Source organism: Cyprinodon tularosa, unplaced genomic scaffold (assembly GCF_016077235.1).
Source record: "Cyprinodon tularosa strain WSP-4 unplaced genomic scaffold, ASM1607723v1 ctg94, whole genome shotgun sequence".
In the NCBI taxonomy this organism is placed as follows: domain Eukaryota; kingdom Metazoa; phylum Chordata; class Actinopteri; order Cyprinodontiformes; family Cyprinodontidae; genus Cyprinodon; species Cyprinodon tularosa.
The window spans coordinates 1,751,231-1,768,428 of NW_024039718.1; the positions used below are offsets into that span (position 1 = coordinate 1,751,231).

At 36.8% G+C, this 17,198-nt stretch overlaps 1 protein-coding gene and 1 long non-coding RNA gene across 3 annotated transcripts; one reads left to right on the plus strand and one right to left on the minus strand.

Moving 5' to 3' along the window:
* Nucleotides 1–1,022: 1,022 nt before the first annotated feature.
* On the minus strand, nt 1,023–6,579 carry LOC119776597. Its single transcript, XR_005279798.1, has 3 exons — nt 6,423–6,579; nt 4,389–4,514; nt 1,023–1,074 (listed from the first exon to the last, which is right to left on the minus strand). It is a non-coding gene; the product is annotated as an uncharacterized LOC119776597 (long non-coding RNA).
* Nucleotides 6,580–16,794, plus strand: btc (betacellulin, epidermal growth factor family member). Of its 2 annotated transcripts, none has more exons than XM_038275090.1 (5): nt 6,580–6,848; nt 7,330–7,422; nt 9,556–9,673; nt 9,853–9,999; nt 11,359–16,794. In XM_038275090.1, exons 1-5 carry the CDS (start codon nt 6,809–6,811, stop codon nt 11,489–11,491), a joined length of 531 nt encoding a protein of 176 aa, XP_038131018.1. In that variant the 5' UTR covers nt 6,580–6,808; the 3' UTR covers nt 11,492–16,794. The 2 variants fall into 2 exon arrangements, with proteins under 2 accessions (XP_038131018.1, XP_038131019.1); XM_038275091.1 differs by having other exon boundaries at nt 9,559–9,673.
* The last annotated feature ends 404 nt before the right edge of the window (nt 16,795–17,198 follow it).

Below are 17,198 nucleotides of genomic sequence, written 5' to 3' on the forward strand. Positions count from 1 at the left end.
TCTGTAGTGTTTTCCCTATAGTGCTACCATTACCACTGATCTGTCCTTCAATTGGTCTAAAACATTTTTCATGAATTTCTGTGTCTGAAATAGAAATGCACAGCTGACCTTTTAGCTTTGCTGAATGTTTGATATTATGTTGCAATGAAGAAGAGTCTAAAATATATGCAAAGCAGTAAAAGCAGCTTAAGCTGTCTTGGTTTTCCTTCACTGTATCTCTTTAATCTATGAGTCCATCCACCCATCCATCCATCCATCCGTCCGTCCATCCATCCATCCATCCATCCATCCATCCATCCATCCATCCATCCATCCATCCATCCATCCATCCATCCATCCATCCATCCATCCATCCATCCATCCATCCATCCATGTATTTCACAGAAATTTGCACTATGTATAAACAAAAGCACATATATAATTTATTTACCTTTAAACTTTTACCGATTCATCTTTTACAGTAAATAATTTAGAATATAATTCTATATGATTCCAAACTCCATTCCAAATTGTAGCTGAAACAGTTTTTAAAAAGTATTCCAGCAGTGCAAACTTCAACAGTCACATGAAATTATGACAGAGGGTGATTAAATGAGACCATATTGAAGCCTAAATTCCTACAGCAACTACCTCTGACTTTTTAACACAGTGGTTCAACAGTGAAACAAACCTAAAATCCTTTCAAACTCAGATCAAATACTGTATGTAACACTAAATGAGATGCTCAAAAAGTTTACCGCAAACAGGGAACCTCTCTTTTTTCTTACACAAAAGCAATCCATTTGTGCCTCTGGTCATATATTCTGTTTAATATTCGAACATTAGTAGTTTAAAACCTTAATACGATCTACACTATTTCACAATTTGTTTTACTTATTTCCTACCGACTACCAGCAAAGGGACTTTGATACATTGACTTGAAACATTGCAAATGGAAATAATAGAACACATTGCTATTCAGCACACATTAAAAATGTGTATATTTTTCCTAAGTTACACTTGTTTATCTCATTTCTTGCAACTGTCGCTGATGTCCGAAAGACCACGATTATGTAGGAGTTAAAACTGGCTTAACTGAAAGACATAGACAGTTCCACAAGTCACAAAATGCGGAAAAAAGTGAGCAAAGATTCACCTAAAGGTTCAGGGTAAATCCAGACAATACGTATGTTTCTTTATTTGGCTGTGGTTCAACTCTGATGCTGTGGAAAATCAGTTGTATGAGTGATGACTAATCCTGGATTATTATTCTGGCTCCTGAAAAGTTTTTTTCTTTTCTTTTTTCTTTAACAAGAATTGTTAATAATCTTTACATAAAAATCTAAATGAAGAATGTTTTTTAATTGTAGGCCTCTGCTGTTCATCCTATATCAAGAAATGCACCACCCAGAATGGGCTTATTTTATATCATACTGCATGGATTTACTTTTAATCTATAGAAAGGGGTGATGTTACCGTGGAACAGCTCCAGTAACAGTGTCAGTTAGTGATAAGCCTGAGCTTGTTAGTTTCTGTCGAGTTTACCGTTTTGTTTCAGGGCAAACAAACTGATACGCTTTTTCCTTGTATAAAAAAACATCAAAGCCTGGGGTGTTTCACAGAACTGCTTTTCATCAACAAATTTTTTTGTAATGAGTTTTTTATATCTTACTAGATTCACAAAAGCTTCAGATGAATCAACACTTAATGATCTGAGGGGCCTAAAAGTAACAAAACTGACCTAAAGCTTCTGAGTGCTCTCTCTGGTTGAGCTCTAATCTGTCTAAGGTATAAGAAAATCAATCAAATCAGAGCACATATTGCAGGTATTACAGAAATCAGATGATTTAAAAAAAATAAAATTATAGTTTTTCTTCAACTGTTATATTTTAGGAGCCAGATATTCATTGTTTCAATTAAAGAATCTACAAAGGGACACCATTTAAGATTTAGCATTTTTGAAATTAAGTGTTATTAGAGTTGAAACAAGCAAACTAAATAAACAAAATTATTTTTTATGATTTACTGTGAATATAGCTTCTTGCTCTGTGAATTATTGGAGATGTTATTGACATGTACACTTGAACTATCTAAGAAAATTGTATTGTTTTTCTATTAATATATAATCTATACTTGTAGAACCAGACATTTTGCTTTAGTTACACCTGTAAGTCTTTTTGAAATGTCTCTACCAACTTTTCACATTAAAAAGCTGAATGTTTGCCCAAGACTCATTACAAAATAGCTTAAACTTATTTTCTCAATAAGAATTTGACTTACCAATTCTAACAAATGAATATTATTTGTTATAAACTCTTAATTTGTGCTCTGGCTGTGTGTATGGGGTCATTGTCCTGCTGGTAACTAAATAATGACCCATTCTCAAGCCTTTTATGACATCTGAAAGGTTCCTATCCTTTTCTTTGGTTATTTTGTGCTACCTGTCTTTTACCGTATATCAAATCTGATTAGCTCTCTTGTTCCTCTTAAAAAGAGAGTAACAACCAACAATGCATGCACACACACACCCGCTAGCTGCAAGGCAACATGGTTAACAGCTGCCCCACCATGCAGCCCTAATGTTACATAAGAAAAACTGAATACAAACATAAGTAATGAATTAAGTTCATATTTCACATAATCTAATGAGGAAAAAAGTCTTTACTTGAGTATGCCTGTTCAAATCCTTAGTCTTCCAGGTCTTGGCATCCACCAAACAGGCTCAAATTTAAGACAACTGGATTTTTGCTCACTTCTTTTAAGGACATTTTGACACCTATCCAGGATTCTTTATTGGTTTTTACTCCTTTACCATACTCTGTTCTGGTTGGCAAGCCAAATGTGGATCCCAATCCAGTCCACCTCTGCTTAAGTTGTTCTTTTTATTGTAGATATAGACAAGTGTGTAAAATTGTAATTTTTGCAATTTCATTACAGACAGATGTAATATTCACTTATAGGTGAATATAAAGTATTTTCTCCCAGTATTTAGCTCTTCCTCTAAGGTTTTTCTGTTTTTTTTTTTCATGATCTTGGCGCTGATGATTGGCTTAATTAATCATTTCATTCACCTGTCTAACTCTAAGCAGTTTCTCATTACTGCTCATCTGATCATCTGCTCTAGCTTCTATTTAACCTGCCTGCTACCAGTCATCAACGCTCATTATTCACAAGCCACTGATGAGATTATGTCAGCGTTACCTTAATATTTCTGATTACCTGTTCTGCCTCAACCACTGAGCCTGCCTGTTGCCGTCTGATCTGTCTTAACCTGCCTGCTTCCTGTCATCAGCCTAGATTATCTCTTGAGCCAGTGTGAGTGTTTTAGCATTACCTTAATGTTTTTGATTACATGATCCTGACCTGTTTCTGCCTGTCAACCAGTGAGCCTTCCTGTTCCCATCTGATCTGCTTGCCTTACCTATCATTGGACTCCTGCTGGATTCTTCCTGTTTGATGAACTTGGAGCTGTTTCCTGTCACCGACCTGGATTTGCTGTCGGAATCTCTTTGGACTTCTGATCTCCTGATTCTGAATCCTGAGCATGTCCTCGACACTGGCTTTGGCTTCGCCCTCTGGATTATCCTGCCTTCCTTCCTCTGCTCGGATCTGATCTCCTGCTTGTTCTCCATCCTTTGGTACTACAGCATCTGGGACTCTAAGAGTGGTGCCCGCTGCATGTTGTTGTCAGTTGACTGGCTGGAATCAACCTCATTCTCTAGGCACGGACTGAACTATAAAACCAGGTTATTGACTCACACGTTCGTAATCATCCTCCGCCAGATTAACATGGTCACTAATCTGAGTTTTCCTGCTCCAGAGGTTCCTGCCTTAGACGTCCTTGCTGTTACTGCAAAACCACTATCTCTTAATAAACACCTTTCTGGGAAATCTGTCTTTCTGCCTCCAATACTGGATCCTCCTGTTCTGAGCCCTCAGTTTTAGCTTTCTTGCCACACTTAAACAGCTCATCAAACAAATTTCTATATTGGACAAAGATATCAACCAAAAATAGAATACAAAAAAGATGTTTTAAAAGGAATATTTCTTTCATAGTTGGAAGAGATATCCAAATCCACCTGGGTCATGTAAAGCATGGTGCCCTAACTTTACCATCAATTTAACAGAATTAACCCAATTTTTGGTTTCACTGGTCACACCCAGGTCTGATTACCGAGATTACTGGATTCCCTTTCGTAGAACCTGTTTAACTACATGATCTAGGTTCAAAGAGCTTTTCATGACTGCAAAGACATTCTTAAAGCTGTGGGATTCCAGTGAACTAGGGTAAGAGGCCATTTTGGTTTCAAGAGTGCTCTGAAAGCCCATCCAGACAAAGGAAGCCAACAACTGACCAATGTATGCCTCGCTTGTCTCAGTTAAGGCCATGTTTAACTGAAACTGCTTACCGGAATGCTCAGTGTTGTTTCTAATGCCCCGTCAATAAGAAAAAGTCTGAGCATTTTGATAGAACTCCATAGCCAAAACACTCATCTTCTTTTTTCACCAGAAGACTCATCCTCATATCAGAATCTCTGCAGAATAGCAAAACAAAAATGTGATTATTAAATTTTCTTTGAAAGGCAAACAATTGTAACATAAAAAACAAAACAAAAACATAAAGTAAAACATGGTGGTGCGGTTAGGGCTCTAGCCGGGGGGGGGGCCCATGGCCGGTTCCACTTTGGGGTGGCTGGCTGCCGGAGGAGCCCCTGGACTCGTCCCCTTGGCTCCTGGAGGCTCTGGCATTGCGGTGGATGAGGAATTTCCTGGGGTCTCTCCTCTTCCCTCAGTGGTGGTGATGGTGGGTGGCGGGGATGCCTTTGGGCATCTGGGGTTTTGGGGTCCCCCAGCACTTGCCTCGGTGCTCTGGGCGGATTGGTCTTTGGGTCTCCACAACCACTGTTGAGCATTTTCCCTTTGGATAAACTTTACATGCACAGGTGCACTCTCACAAACAACTACAGGTGCTTGGCTTCAGGTACTTAGAGATTCACTCCCATACAGAAGCACATATTCTGACCTTCAGCTACCACAGTATACATGTCAGATTAAATAATTCAACTTATACTTCAGCGATAGTATCAAGGTGCCACTTTAGTGTATCCTTATACTATATCTGTTGGTTGCGCTGTTCTTTATACATCTCCTTGCAGGTGATGAAGCAGACTGAAGACGTTTTATTGTTGTCTCTCTTTTAATTCCTCTTTCTTTCATCTGTTCTCCATTTTCCTGTTTTATTTACATTGCAGTGTCCATACAATCTGTAACACTCCCTGCATAATTTTAATAAAGCTTTTTATATGCATAAATCAAGCGGAACACTATGGCGATACCAGTACTGCTCCACTTGTGAAAGCAAAATCTGTTGGGCCCTTTTTTGGCATCAAGACAATTATTCTTATTGCCACATTGCCAGACAGGACACTGTCTAAAAAAAGAAAAAAATGGCGGTGGTTGCATAATTATATGAAGCTGCCTTTTTGCTTCCAAATCTGAATGACATGGCTCAGGCAATGAAGCATAAAAATTTACCTATACATCAGAAAATCCTGAATGTCAAAGCTTCTGACCTTAGGCTAATGCATCAATGGGTTTTGCTGCACAGCAGTAATCTAAAGTAAGGCGACAATTACATTACTAAATATCCTAAATAAAAGCAAAACATAGGTTATCAGTTGTGGCTTGACCTTAAACAGATCATTTATGCTCAGATACCCTTTTATTGCTGCTGAAGCATTCCTCCAAAATGATTTGCCCCAATTTGTTGCAACTTTCTGATGGCAGTTAAGTTGCAAAACCAGTTATCAGGTTAGGATGCTATCAGCTTTTCCTCCTACACCCTGGTTGTGAAACTTTTTCATTAAGAAAATGAAAAATATTGTCTATAATGGAGCATCTTTTTAAAATGTTCTTTATATTTCTAGCAATTGCTCAGCTATGAAGCTCTGTCAAACTATGCCATCTGGTGTTCAAGTGAACAAATTATGGTGAAATGCTGTCATTTACAGCTGAAAGTAGCGGAAAAATATTTTCTGTCATTAGTAGTATATGAAAAGGGATTATTGAAATAATTAGTATGATCAATCGCAAAATGATTCATCGCAAAATCATCTGTTGTAAACACGTTGATCCTTAAACAAATAAAGAAAAACATACAATTTAACTGATAGCCTTTGACATTGAAACTTTTATTAACTTCTTCTTTGGCAGAGTTTCTCCTGAACAACAAAATGTAACAGTCAGTTAATATGTCATTCTGCCCTCCTTTTTACACTGTTAGTTTAGTTACCATGCACAGCCCTAAAGCACAATGCAACACACATTATAAATAGAATCAAATGTTAGTCTGGTAAACAGGTTTCCCTTGACTGACAATAACTACTCCACCTATCATTTAATTCTTGTAAGGTAAAGAGACAGGACTTTAGAAAGGAAACAACCTGAATGCGTCTAGTGGATTGTCCTTCCTTTAAAGGTGTGGGCGGAGAGTAAAAAGACAGAGTCAGGTTTCACTGAGCCTTCCCACTCCAGACTCAGCTTGGTGGAGCTACAGTCCTCAGAGCTGCTCTGATCTTAGTGCCTCCGTCCCCTTCTTAAAGCCTCTTAAAGCCCCATATTTTGTTTTGCTCTCTTTCTGGCTTATATGAATATAGTTACCATCAATGAAGAGCCCTGATAGGACACAGCGTTTGGAAATTTCCACAAACTGTCCACACCTCTTTCTAACACCACTGACCCCTGGAAAGGATTTTAACCTCTTGGAATTCTTTTTGCTTATATGTGTGAATTCTCAGAAGACTAATGACAATCTCTGTCAAGTAAGGAGATGGCAAAGATGAACAGACTCTATGTTGCGCTACTAACAGGTAAGAATCACTTTCCTATTGCTTATGTTAGAATGAGGGGTCAACTTTATTTACTGCTTTATTACATGAAGGTTTCAAAACTTGATAAGATTTGTATAACACAGTAAAAATTGTAGATGAATATTTTATTGGAAGGCTGTTTTTCAATATTTTTGTTTAGTTGTGAAGTCTAAGAGCATTTTCCTACTAATATCTTTAAAGAAGCTTCAGAGTTGGTTAATATTTCAGTGGAGATCCTATAAATCAACAATATATTATCTAACTCTACACTAATCATGACATTTGAAATAATCCTGGCTATAGTTTGAAACATTCTGCGATTCACTAGAAAGTAAGTAAAGCTAGGATGGGAGAGGAACTCCTTCTGCAGTGTCAAATGTAGGCAAAAATTGGACAATGTGTTTGCACACTTTCCCAATGAATATATTTAAATGTGTGTCTGTGTGTGACTATTTTTTTTAAATTGGTTTTCTATCTGAAGCTCTAGCCTTGTGGAAACATTGCCTGGCAGAATGGAACACAACCGATGGATCATCCACCTGCCATCTTCATGGCAAGATGGACAATTGCACAGGTGAATACGGTACAATCCCTTATTGATGTCATCAATGGCTGAAAGCTTTGAGGTCATCAAAGCAGACACTAAACTGGTCAAAGCAGTCTAGGTAAATAGTCCCGGTAATCTGTGACTGGATTATGGCTTTTGTGGCTTGTTGACGTTCCACCTCCTTCTATTCATCTTTGGCAGGATTATTTGCATGAAAATGGATGATGAAATGTTGCATCCCAAAAGAAGAAAAAAAGAAACTTGCTGCCTTCGATTTGTCTAGAACACACAAACTTAGATTTATAATGGAGAACATGTAATCATAAGGTGTTTAATAAAAAAAAAGAAAGAGAGATTTGCTTATTTTGGAGATCCCACAAGACAAAGTTAAACAGGTCTCTAGTTCAGTTTAGATGCTACTAAGATTTTCGATTATATTTGTTTTGCTTATGATTTTTTAATAGTAAAATAAATCTATCATCTGTCTGTCTGTCTGTCTGTCTGTCTGTCTGTTTATGTGCAAGTGTTACACTAAGTGTCATTTTGGTAGGTTTAATAATGTTTGTGATCGTATATTTAGTATATTTATTATATATTTCGTATATTTATTATAAATATACATTATTAAACCTACCAAAACATAAAAACCTTACAAACAAAACCAATAACTGGTGAGATCTCAGTCCTTTTACCTGATCCAATCTCAGTCATCATGGTCATGGCAACCACAAAACACACTTCACTCAGAGGCAGACGGACTTTCTCTCAGTTTCTCTAAAAATATTTAGCACCCTACTGACAAAGACTCCTTAAAGTGTTTTAAGAGATTTTGAGAAATATCTGCTTGCCTCTTATTTAATTGTGAGGAATTCAATTTGGCTGTTATGACAGTTTGTACTGTTCTTTATTTATTTTATTTTTTTTAAGAAAATGTAATAAATCAAGGTGTCATCTCTATTAACTGAAAATGTCTCCTTCTTGCTCTCGTGTGGGCAAAACTAACAAACTGACTAAAGACAGGACAGAAGACAAAAACATTTTTAACATCTCATTGAAATCTAATAGTTCAACAGTTAGTTAGTTAGATAATTAGTCATTTTCATAAAAATAATACAATATTAATACATTGAAAGATTCCCTTTTTTAATTGCCTGCTTTTAGACATTTGGCTTTGACCTCTAAGCTAAACAAAATAATTATTTTACAAGTTGTTAGATTTGCTTTCTAATGTAAAAACCACTTTTAATATTAACCCAGCTCTTAAAAAGATGTTGCTATTTGCTCTTCTAGCTTACCTGTCACCAAAAAACACTGTTCTCGTCATCTTTTCTAACCATCTACAGGTACTGCCTGACTGCATACTCTAGAGGTTTCCTTTCAGCTCTGAGGTCCATGGTTCCAATCCATTTCTCATGTTTCAGCTAACAAACGGAGCACATTCATTGATGTCACCTGGAGGGCACTATGCTTTTACAAGCTCATTTTTTGTGTGTGGTAATTTCACTGAACCGGATTGTAAAGATAGCGGCAGCTTTTCAAGAAGTGCTACGTGAAAAGTGGTGGTCAGAAGTTCAACAGCTGTTTGAGGGTGTGAAGTTAGCAAGCTAAAATAAACACCTGTTTATTAAGGGAATGGAGATTCCAACTTTCATGTTTCAATTAACAAAGATCATGCTAATTGAGCCACATGGAAAATGAGTCCTTGATGACTCTAGGCCTTCACTGGATCATATTGCAGCCAGTCTATTAATAAATTAGGTCAGAGAGTCAGAATGTACGTCATAGTTGCAAGCTGACAGTATGTGGTAAAGTCACAGAGATAGATTTTACAGGAAAACATTTTTTTTGTGCTTTTGATCAAAGTGGGATCTAATGATTTAGAAATAACGTAGAGATCTGTAGGACAAACTGAAGTAGCCCACACATTTCAAATGTTTATGCACGTCACATGCAGAAGCTATCTGATGCAAAGGATGCTGTCCTGTCATTATTTTATGAATGAAATTAGTCTTTTAGCCTTATAAGAAAAAGGAGCTTGAAGCTGGGCACCTTTATTGGCTTTGCAAGTTTGCTTGATAATGCAGCATAAGGTCACAAATTAGATAAATGTTTTAAATTTGATCCAAATTTAAACTTTTGTTTACTATTTAATTTCGCCAGCAGAAAATGATATAGAAGAGTGGAATGGCCACTTCTCGAAATGTCCAGAGGAGCTAAAACATTATTGTATCCACGGAGAGTGCCGTTACATTAAGGACCAGGAAACCCCATCCTGCAAGTGAGTAATAGTTTGAGAAAAATGTGAATGAATAGACTTATAGAAAGAGGATAATTGGGAGGTTTTGTCATAAAGTATTTGATGAAAAAATAGTTTTTAGATGCATAGAAAATTAATTTTCTTTTTTTATGAAAAAAAAAAAAAAAATATAATAATTTAAATTTAAAAATTTTTGTCAGGTGCCAGAGTGATTACATGGGTGCCAGGTGTGAATATGTGAACATTTCAGAACCGTGGAAAAAGAACAGAAATATCATTATTGGATGCTCCATTACCGTTCTTCTGATCCTGATGATCCTCGTCCTTTCCATCTGCATCTGTTCACAGTAAGACTAATTCTTTTCTTACACTATATATACTTTTCCTTAAAGATAGTTTTGCCTCCTCAGACCAAGCATTAAGTTGTGAGTATTCCTTCTGACTTGGTGATCTATAAGTATTCAAATATCCACGAGCAGTCATAAAAGTCTAAGATAATATAGTAATTTCTGCCTTTCTTTACCTGTGTGGTCAGAATGTCACCAAGCAGATCTCATGATATGAATTTAAAATCTTTCATCAGCCGTTGACTCAAGGTGGCCTGGTACCAAGTATACCAATTATCACTCTTGTTTCAAATAAGGTATTTGTTCTGGACAGCCCATGCCTATAGCACAAATATCCAATAACAAAAAAAAAAAGTACGGGCCTTCACAATTAAATGTTTTTTTTTTTTTGTTTGTTTTTTTTTTTTTTACTAATCCCCTCTAGGTAACAATATCATAGTCCATTTGGGCTCTGAGGTCCCCAAAGGGAAACCATAAAATTCCACCTGTACATAAAGCAGATCCTCAAAAAACTGCAGTTCTATGCACAAACTCCACACCAGTCAGAAATGTAATTCCTGCATCCTGAGGTTGGAAAGAAGGAATCCTTTCTCTCATCTGGAAGGATGCTCATACCCATTAGCTGAGGGCTTGTCAGTATCCCAACTCCTCTTTCCCGCAGTATCTCTGCTAGGAATACAGTTCACGTCCTCGCCCATAGCTGGGCCCCTAAGACCCAGCTGCAATGTTAGTCCTAATGTAACTTGCTGGATTACCAGCTGGAGCTCCTTACCTGCCAGCCTGGTGACATTTCATATCCCAAAAATCAGGCTGTAACATCTGGATTTAGCCCACTCTTTCACCTGCCACCTAGCTTATCTGGGACCAAAACCCAACATTCGTCCCAAACTGTGTTGAATTTATGTGCATGTGGTCCGAAACATGTATCTCAGTCCTTAAATCCATTTTAAATAACCCCCCCTCCCTATATAATTTGCTTTTCATCATTATCACAGAATCGGTTTTAGTGCGACCCCATCCTCTGAGGCCATATTGCCATAGAAGACCCAACCAGGAGCCAGAGCCCCAGATAAAGTTGCCGTTTGGTTTAAAGGGTGCTCAGATTTCTCCCCCTATGCTTAAGAAACTTCTCTAAAAACAAATTATTTTTAGATTTATAAACAATTACATCATAAAAAAAGGTGATGATTACACAAAGATGTTACATAGCCATTTCCTAAGCCTCCGGATTGAAGAGGCACCATTTTTTGATGGAAAAAAAAAAACTTTGCACCAGCTGTATCTTTGAAAAAAAAAGCTGTTTTTGCAGTCGTTTGAGTTATTGCCCTCCATTATGTACCTTGTTTATCTTCTTTTCAGTCGCAGGTTCAGATTGTGTGGACAGAGAAGAAGACAGCCTGGAGAGCCAAAGAACTTGACAGAGAAGGACACCATGTTGGATACGAGTGCATCAATAACAGCAGACCCAGAGATACATACCAACTCAGTATGAGGACTCCCTCAGAGCCAATTGCAAGCCTGTAGGCATTACATGTATACACGTGGGAGAGCTGCTGAATGCAGCGTTGCTGTGAAAACAGGTCGCTTCATATGCTCTCTGAACAGCACCGAGGACCATGAGGAATACCAATTCACAAGGAAATGTGTCATCCTGGGATAGAACCTAAGGAGCTCCCTTTCTCCTTTTAGAGATCAGCTTTGTTTCAAACATTAAACAGGCTTGTGGAAGAAGAGGGAGATGCCCTCCTGGATTGATGATAAATATATGATGGGGGAGTGTTCAGCTGCCTTAGTGCTGGAGAGGAAGGCTTTTGTTTTAAAAGCTGCGGCCTGTCACCGAGTGTTGCTGGTCACACAGCACTAAATAAATTGTTGCTATGTTGGAAAAAGCTGTGAGACCAACTGGCAGCCAATGATAACAGCCAGTAAGGTTGTTCTGGAACTGTCAAGTGTGGAAGACAAATTTATACCGTATACCGTCAGAGGAGAGGAAAACGACTGTCCTTTTAGGGAGTCTGAGCAACATACATTAGCCTTTAAACAGAGTGTAACACCATATCTTACAACTACAGCCCCAGGTTTGTTTGCTGCTTCTTTGGCTTTTGTGTAATGTCACTGTTTCATTATCTGCACCACATAATGTTTAGCTATGACTTTAAATGCATCACTACAGATCCGTGTGTTCATTAAGCTTGTAAACAGTGTTGTTACTGATGTCCAACATCAGTGCAAGAAAAGAGACAGTAAGGAAGGAGCTACATTAACTGAAAGGCCTGCAGAGGATAAGTAGATATTATGCTGGAGGGTTTAAAAAAAAAATCTGTATTTGGAGGTGAGCAGCCTGTAGGCTACAGAACAGCTGAGTCTGTGTGCTCGACCTGACAGGGCTCCCCTGTTGAAGACAGTTTTAGAGCTGCCAAACTTTCACTGGGGTTTCAACATGTATCAGAGTCAAGTAAATCTGCCTCAGCCATTTAAATTAGCCATCAATAAACATGCTGTGGTGTAGTTGTACTTTTTAAAATATTTTTTACATATAAACGAAGAATATGTTTACTTCACAGTTTGTCTCTAAAAAAAAAAAAGTTTATTTCTACAAGAAGTTCCTGAGAAGAGGCAGTACAAACAACCTATTTTGGAGAGTGATTATAGACTCATATCTCTCAGTTTGTTGTTGAAGTGCTAGGCTAATGTAAGCAGATCAGATGTGTTTTGCTTCATGACACAAAAGATGCAGCAGCCATTACTGTCTCTCTGTTGGGTGAAGTACATCAGGACTGTTCAGGAAAAGCAAAATCATTAGTCCAGTAAAAGTTGTGTTTAATGCCTACTTTACAATTCTGAAATCCCTGCAAAAAAAGAAAAAAAAAAAGAAAAAGAGGATTTTTAAGTAAATAAAATTGACATTGTTCTCCGGCTAAAATAAAGTGTTTGGTTTCACTGACATAAAATTAGAAACAGCAGATATTAGGAGAGGATCTTGGACATAAACTTTTACTCTGGTCATTAGAAACAAACTTAATTGGAAACCCTAATCTGATTCTTTTGTTCGGAGTCCAAAGGATTGGATTGGAGTATCTCTAACCTTATGATCTTTTATCCAGCTAAAGTGGTTGATATTGTGAGGAACTAAAGGTAACGTGGTTAACAGACTTTTTGTTATCTAACTCTTATCAGCCTGACTTTAATTAACACAGCCATGTTGGAATTTCTCAACTTCATGCTAAAAATTAAACTGAACGCCTGGTGAAGTTTAAGTTTGACGTTAAGATGTAAATCCAAGGCTGCTACTTGTATGAAAGTTGCTGGAAAAAAACAAACTTAAATGTCTCATTTATAGGTATACAGTTTGTATATCATGAGAATACATTCCGACATACGACACTTAGACCACTGGACTATTTCTAAACATGTTTCCTTAGTATTTAAATACATAAACCCTAGAGAAACACATCTTCAAGTTGTAGTGCTACCAGTATTCAGCAACTTAAGCAATGGCAGATCCCACAGGTTTTCAGCTATGTAACTAAGTGCTCCACTTGACTGTAAACTACAGTAATTCCCAGGTTGGAGCTTTAGCCTTTGAGCCAAGTTAAATCTTTAAGTAGGGTAATTTCTAGTCACTCTAACTCATACCAAAACAAACAATATGTTATTAACAGAATTCAGAGAGAGAACTAAAATGAAATGGGATCCAGGAGTTAGAAATACTAAAGGAGGTTTGCAGTTAGGGAATATGACTGCTGAATTTGTACCAGGTTTATTTAGTGTTTCTTTGTGCAGGAATTAGTCTTAGCTTTAAGAGTACTGTTTACTGTGTACCGAAGCCTTTTAAGATTTGACTGATATTCACTGGGGGAAAGGGTTACAGTAAGAGCTTAAAACATAATAAAGGGAATAAATTGAACTTAACATAGAATATAAAACAAAAGTATAGAAACAAAAGGAAATTGACAAAAGTCGATAAAAGAAACTGCCATTTTATTAGAATTGGAAATAAAGATTCATGCAGATGCTGATCTATACTTAAAATGAAAACTAAATTTGAAGTCTTTTTAAAGCTGCATTAAAAGTGATCAATTGCCTGTGATAATTCATGAGAAACACATACTACTAAATTAAATGTAACTAGAAATCGAAAGAGAGACTGGTGCTAAATAACAAGTGAAACAGGAAAATAATAATTATTCTTCCAGTTCAAGAAAGCTCTGATGGTTTTTTCTGCTATACTGTCTGCTGATAACAACTGAACCCCAGTCATTAAAAAGGCAAATGATTTACATTCTTCTTTCTCCTTCCCAGATCATTAGACCACGTATCACTAGATAACAAAATGCTTTATATCGTATAGGCTGGTTTATATTCACCTAATGCTAACTTTGTTTGTAATGAAACAAACAACACATACTGTGATTAAGACGATCAATCCTCATAGTTTTACAGTGTTGTGTTGCCATGGTGCAGTAACACCGGCTAGACTCTGCACGGTACACCTGTGACTGTACAGTAAGTCCTAATTGTCCTCGGTCATAACTGTCTTAATTCACTTCTTGTGAATTTAAAAGAAGCCGCCCCCCAAGTTCATCTGGGATCAGATCAAATCTGATTTAACAGTTAGAAAGTTTTGAGAAATAGTCCTTTTTTTAGTGTTTTGCAAAACTCCATAGTATGCAATGATTTTTTTTTTATTTCTGAATATTAGAAGTGAACAATACCAATGGAGACTTTAAAAAAGTCTGCAATAATGTTTATTATTAACTTTGAATGTTTCCCTGTGATATCAGTGAAACTGTTTTCAAAGACATCCGTGGTATGCTGTAGTTTCTATGTGAAGGGCGGGTCAGAGGAAAACAAAACTGATAAGAGGATAGATAACGGCTAAATTGTTGTAGATGTTTGATCCAGAGCTGTGATGGGCTTACGGCCTATCCACTGGATGTATCCCGCCCTTAATCATGTGACTGCTGAGTTAGACCAGAGTCCCCTGGTTACATTTGACAGGACCAAGCAGGTTCAAGTTGGATTCAATCACAAAGTTTTTCTAATATTCTCCATGCATGTTTTGAAATAGCATGCCTACAAATGTGACATTTGAATCAACCGAAGCCAGGTTTGACACTGGATGGAAACAGCTTCACCTGTTCCCTCCTGACATGTGTGCAGGCTGAGCTTTGCTCTGACAACTGTGCAGAGATTAACAAATAGTTGAGTGATATGTCAGCACAGAGAAGGCTCCAAATCACAGGTGGACACTGTAAACCAAAATAGTAAGTGAGTCATAAAGGAAGTATTTTAAGCTTTTAGTTTGTTTTGTGTAGTTTATGTAAAGGCCACTGGAGGTCAGCAGTACACCACAGCCATTTAAAGTTCTCAGCAATAATAGCGCTGCAAAAGCTCACCTCTGAAGTATGAGTTTAACCAGATTAAACTATACTTGCTTTGCTTTCATCAGTTTCACATTTAAACCAAAACAAGTATGTTACCTAGACATATTACCAGCTGTTTTTTTATATATTCTATACCTTTTTATAAATGTAAGATTAAATTGTCTTAGGTATTGCTTATATATAAGGAACAAAAGAAACATAAATCTTTTTTTTTTTAACAAACACTGTTATTTACCAATGTCTTTAGTAATCACAATTTTTTTATATTCTTGGTTTTTCAGGATTCATCTTATTTAAGCCACAATGATGAACAGTTCTTCTGGCTTTCTAAAGAGCTTTTTGTTGTTTTTCTTTGGATGTTAGCTGCTGTTTGACTTTCACTTTAATTTGGATGCCTTTCTCAAGGCATGATGCAATGTGAACCTTTTAAACAGATTAGCAAATGTTTAATTGCATAATTGGATATTTTGACCCGTAACAGAACCTGGCCCCAAGACAAAATGTTCATTTTTCTTTCTTTTACAAGTCTAATACTAATTTGAGGTATAAACTATCACAGTCCTATTTTTCAGTTATCTACAGGTATAAAAGATTATGCTAGTTCTTAAAATAAAACCTCAACATCTAGGTCAAAACACATTTTCCAACACATGTTTAAGCCATAACATAAGTATGTAACAAATAGTTGGATGTAGAAATACCCACTGATGTGCTTCCTTGCTGCATGGAGATTGTTAAACTGTATCATCCCTCCTTCATTGAGATCTGCTTTTCTCTAAACTCAAACAAAAAAACATAAAAGAGATTAATGCTGCTAGACAACAAGGAAAGACAGGCATCAGGGAACTCATTGATAAACAAAAATCAGTCACAAATCAGTCATAAGAAACACAGGAAGGCTCCCACAGTGAGATTACTTGCTTTTTAGCCTCTGGGTATCTGATACTTTCATTTAGTTTCTCTCCTTGAGCTCCATTGTTTGGCGTTTGCTCAGCTTCCTCTGCATCCTGAGCACATCTATCACTACATTCCAGTACATCCTAATCCTTTTATTGAGACATCCAAATGTCAGTACTGTCATCTTGATTTGACATAGACATATGACATGATGCTGGGTATGCACCATTTCATACAACAGTAAAATGAATACTGTTACTCATCCAGCTAAATCTGAAAAAAAAAAAAAAACTATGTAATTTCAATCCCAAAATATTCAATGTTAATGTATTACATAGGTTCTTGTACAATAAAAAGTATAGGAGGTTATTCCTGAAGTGTTGGCCTGAAATTTTCTTTTGAAACTTGTCGGTCAGCAGGTTGCGGTGTGTTGAATTTCTGTCGTACATTTTTCCCACTTAGTTGAATAATTTATATATAAACATGAAATAAACTGGTTTAATTATGTTAATGACGACTTCTTTTGGTTCTTCACTTATTCACTTTCCCAAGTTTTATGGAATGGACAAAATAACATGTTAAGGGATGTGTCTTGGTTAAAAAAACAAGAGCAAAGGAGCATAGAAGATCGGGCTGCTTGTGCTTGAACTGAAAAGTGTTTTTATTAAAAATTTCACTGCATATAATATGCATTGAAATATATTAAATAGCCTCTTTTTTTAGCATTATAAAAAGAAAATTCTATTCAGATATGTGTTGTTAAAGCTGGATTTTTCTGCTGGATCAATCTTTCCATTTGCTGTGCATAGTTATGCTGAACATGAACATAGATACTTCTTTCATGTGTCAATAAAGGGTCTATAAAACCCCAGGTATAGGTCACTAGTCCACCATAGACATATGCAACCATTTGCA

Bases quoted from the DNA above. Each gene is read 5' to 3' on its own strand.
- btc (XM_038275090.1), top strand. From the start codon at position 6,809: ATGGCAAAGATGAACAGACTCTATGTTGCGCTACTAACAG. The intron at 6,849-7,329 runs GTAAGAATCACT...TTCTATCTGAAG, and splicing joins CTATGTTGCGCTACTAACAG to CTCTAGCCTTGTGGAAACAT. The intron at 9,674-9,852 runs GTGAGTAATAGT...AATTTTTGTCAG, and splicing joins CAGGAAACCCCATCCTGCAA to GTGCCAGAGTGATTACATGG.